The sequence below is a fragment of the Megachile rotundata genome, chromosome 8 (genome assembly GCF_050947335.1).
Source record: "Megachile rotundata isolate GNS110a chromosome 8, iyMegRotu1, whole genome shotgun sequence".
NCBI classification, from domain to species: domain Eukaryota; kingdom Metazoa; phylum Arthropoda; class Insecta; order Hymenoptera; family Megachilidae; genus Megachile; species Megachile rotundata.
Window position 1 is genome coordinate 5,626,577 of NC_134990.1, and position 4,082 is coordinate 5,630,658.

Here is a 4,082-nt window from a genome sequence, read left to right on the forward strand (position 1 = left end):
CTGTGCTGACATATCTCCGTATAGTCTCCGCCAAGAAATAACGAGTTCGTAAATCTTTTGAAAAACTACACAAAATCAAAATGTTGAAACAATAATTTAGGAAAATATAGAGGTCTAAAAATTTGATTAGGATCGCATGAAGGAACGTTTCAGTGTCAATGTGCTGTATATGTTGTATTAAAACTGTATACAATGAAGCAAACGCTAAAACAATACTGAACATTTTGAATTTAGTAATCACTACTTGATTTACAAAGCAATTTATGAATGTATAAAAATTACTGAATTAAAATGTTTATACTGTATATAATCTCGTCATCAAATAATATTTATTTGATAAGACTTATCAGGTAAAAATGAAATAAAAAGACTACACAATAAAATAAGAAATATAAAATATTTTTAATGAAATCAGTTCTTCAATTATATTTTATATAAAACATAATGTGTAAAAATAGTGAACCACCATAACAACATGTAAACAATATAACTTTAAAAAGAAGTAAACATAATAAATTATTTTACATATTTTAACATTGTATAAAAATGATATGATCATTTAGATTTTATAGTATTCACTTCCATTAATGAACCATTACCCTCAAAAAACTTAATACAAAATAAAACTGCCATGTTTATGTTTTTACTGAAACAACTGCTTTCTTTGCAGCTTCATCTAAATCATTTGCTGTAAGAATTGACATATCACTTTCTGCAATAAGTTTTTTTGCCTCTGTTACATTAGTACCTAATTAAGGAAAGAAAATAAAATAAAAAATAATTATCATTAAATTATGTAACTATTTAATTGAGAATAAATAATCAAATAAATGAATATGGTATTTAAATTGAAATAAAAAATTATACTGTAAAAACATAATTACCTTCTAGTCTAACAACAAGTGGAACCTTAAGTTGTAAGTTTCGAGATGCTGCAATAATTCCTTTTGCTATCGTAGCACAATTTACAATGCCCCCAAACACATTTACAAGAATTACTTTTACTTTTGGATCTAAAGATATCAAATAAGACATTCAGAACTACTTTTAATAAAATTTCTAAATCTTCTCATGTACAGAAGATACATATAAATAGCATTGACACTATTAATGTTTGTAAAATTGGATTAGATATAACTACTTATTTTAATATTAATCAGTATACATACCTTCACTCAGAATTTTAAATGCTTGGAAAACTTGATCTTCTTTAACGCTTCCTCCAACATCTAAGAAATTAGCTGGAGATCCACCATGTAGTTTAATTATATCCATAGTAGCCATTGCTAATCCAGCACCATTAACTAGACATAATATATAGACTTAAATGTTAAGTAAATTCAAACTATCTGCAATGTATTATTTATTTTGACTACTAATTTGTTGTAATATTCATTTATGAACTTTGTTGTAGCAAAACAATGAAGTACAAGGGAACTTTCTCATTTATGGTGTATGAATATAATTCTGTTAATCAAGCATACCTAAACATCCTATATTACCATCCATAGCAATATAATTTAGATTAAACCGTGAAGCAGCTACTTCTCTAGGATCTTTTGTATCATCATTGTCTAAAGCAAACAAATGTTCTTGCCTAAATCGAGCATTATCGTCAAATGCAATTTTTGCATCTACTGCTATGACTTGTTTGTCTGTAGTTTCTACTAATGGATTTATTTCAAGTTGCAAAGCATCAATATCTACAAACAGTTTCCATAAATTTTTTAATTCTTGCATGGCTTTTTGTTGCATAGTAGGGTCTGTAAATCCAAGAAATATGCTAATATCTTTAGCAATATTGTCATCAATGCCCTCATATATATCTAATGGTATTGTTTTAATTAATTCTGGAGTTTGTTCTGCAACAGTTTCAATATCCATACCACCTTCTGGTGAAGCAATTAATACAGGACCATTATGTTGTCTGTCCAAAAGAATACAAACATATGTTTCACGTGCAATATTTACAGAGTCTGCTATCATAACTTTTTGCACTAATATGCCATCTTTTGTAGTTTGCTTTGTGATAAGGCGGTGACCTAACATATTTTTCACAATATCTATCACAGCTTTACGGCTATTTGGAAATACATAATAAATGATATACATGTCTTTACATTGCAGCATATATTATATATTTTTACTTACTCCTTTGTAACATGTACGCCTCCTTTAAAGCCATTATTAAACCAACCTTTTCCACGACCACCAGCTAAAACTTGAGCTTTTATAACATATTCGTCTGCATCTATAAAAAGAAATTGGATAGAATACCATACTTAAATGAGCATGTAGTATAAACATAATAAGCACAAAAAAGATAAAAACAGATGTTTTTGTAGTACAGTTCAAGAAAATTTTTTCTTTACTAACAAATATAACTATCACTAAAAGTCTGGAATTTACTTCAAAAGTAGTAAATAATAATTCTTTAACTATAAAAATATTTTATACTTGAAAAATTATAAATTGAAATAAAATTTCTCAAATAAGTTTTAACAATCTCCTATTTAAATTTTGTAAATAAAGAATTGAAAACATTTTGCTAATTATCATATTTTTATTTTCTTTATTTTGTAATGCAACACATTAAATACGGTACTAGAAACATGCACATGTTTTTAAAAATACAAAATTGCATATTATGATTAAAATAATGAATTTCCTATTAGATTACAAAAAAGGTAATAAAAATAACTTGTATAAAACACAATACCATAGGACATATGTAGGATAATTGTACAACAGCAAAATAAAAATTACAGAATATTATAACCAGACATTTATTAATATATTACAACTCTGTACAACAAAGTAGAACAATAAAATAATTAAACAAATTTTACAAATAAGTATTGGAGTAGTTACACAAATTAAATATGTTAAATATTAAATAAAATACTAACGTAATTTGTCTAAAGCAGAATTTGTTTTACTTAAATCATCCACGATAGCAAAATTTTGCACAGAAACTCCACAATTTCTAAGAAGATCCTTGCTCTGATATTCAAGTAAACTTAAATTTCTCGTTTGTTTGGCACCACATGTTGAACTTTTATTCAACAATAACTGACTCGAGTACAATTTTCGACTTACACTTCGTAACATTTTGAATTATTTATAACTCCGCAAAACAATACAAATTCTCTTACTAAATGCTTAAAGTAATTCACGATACACACTAATCGCCATCAATGCAACACATGGTTTATCTCTAAACGCACTGTTGTTTTATTATCAAGTTTCCGCTACAACTGTATTATTTATGGAATGATTTAATACTATTATACAGATAAGAAAATAATTCATAAATGACACAAACAAATTTCTCGTATGAACGCCTGATTGTTCGTAACACAAATAAAAAACTATTTCATTATACGTAAACCATTTATCAAAAAACTGATACACACTGTATTATATTAGCGTTCGGGTACAAAGTTCGTGAAAGTCCAATGATTAAGTTCCATAAGAGTGTAGCCTGATCCACATTCGAACATTCTAATGTTTTTCCCACCTCAAGTAAGAAGATGCACGATTCTAGTTCACGGTTAAGAAAATAAACTCCATTTTACAGTTAATTGGATCTTCTCCGCGCATCTTGAATTAGCTCACAAAGTTTACTACTTTATTGGTAAATATGTATATACGGTGGTTAATAGCGTACGTAGTAGCGAAAAAAAGAAGTAATACGAAGCGTACAAAATAAAGGATCACTAAGTATATAGAGTCGCCGTACAACTGACGCAAGTGCGCATGCGCGTTACTCATAGTTACGGATTTATTAGAACCAATCAGAACCAACCATGCGCAAAACGAAAAATTCGTAATTTGAAAGATTCGATCATTTACGAAATTAACTGTTTACATAAAAAGTGGTATATACATATGTATATTACTATGTTGTATGTATTATTTGCACTATTACTATATTACTATTCACAAATTTTATATATCAGCTAGGAAAAACGAGGCAAGTAATATGATAAATTATAGGCAATGATTGTACGTTGTGGTGACTTGAATATTATGCGCATGTGCTGGTATAAAAGGCGCCAAATTCAAAAGCTTCATATAAT

General features: G+C 27.8%; 1 protein-coding gene across 1 annotated transcript; it reads right to left on the reverse strand.

Annotated features, from left to right (window-relative positions):
• Window positions 1-383: 383 nt before the first annotated feature.
• On the reverse strand, window positions 384-3,402 carry LOC100883849 (succinate--CoA ligase [GDP-forming] subunit beta, mitochondrial-like). The gene is made up of 6 exons (XM_003704507.3): window positions 2,910-3,402; window positions 2,152-2,251; window positions 1,485-2,080; window positions 1,170-1,304; window positions 885-1,013; window positions 384-748 (listed from the first exon to the last, which is right to left on the reverse strand). The coding sequence occupies exons 1-6, from the start codon at window positions 3,109-3,111 to the stop codon at window positions 636-638; spliced, it is 1,275 nt and encodes a 424-aa protein (XP_003704555.1). The 5' UTR covers window positions 3,112-3,402; the 3' UTR covers window positions 384-635.
• Between the last annotated feature and the right edge of the window lie 680 nt (window positions 3,403-4,082).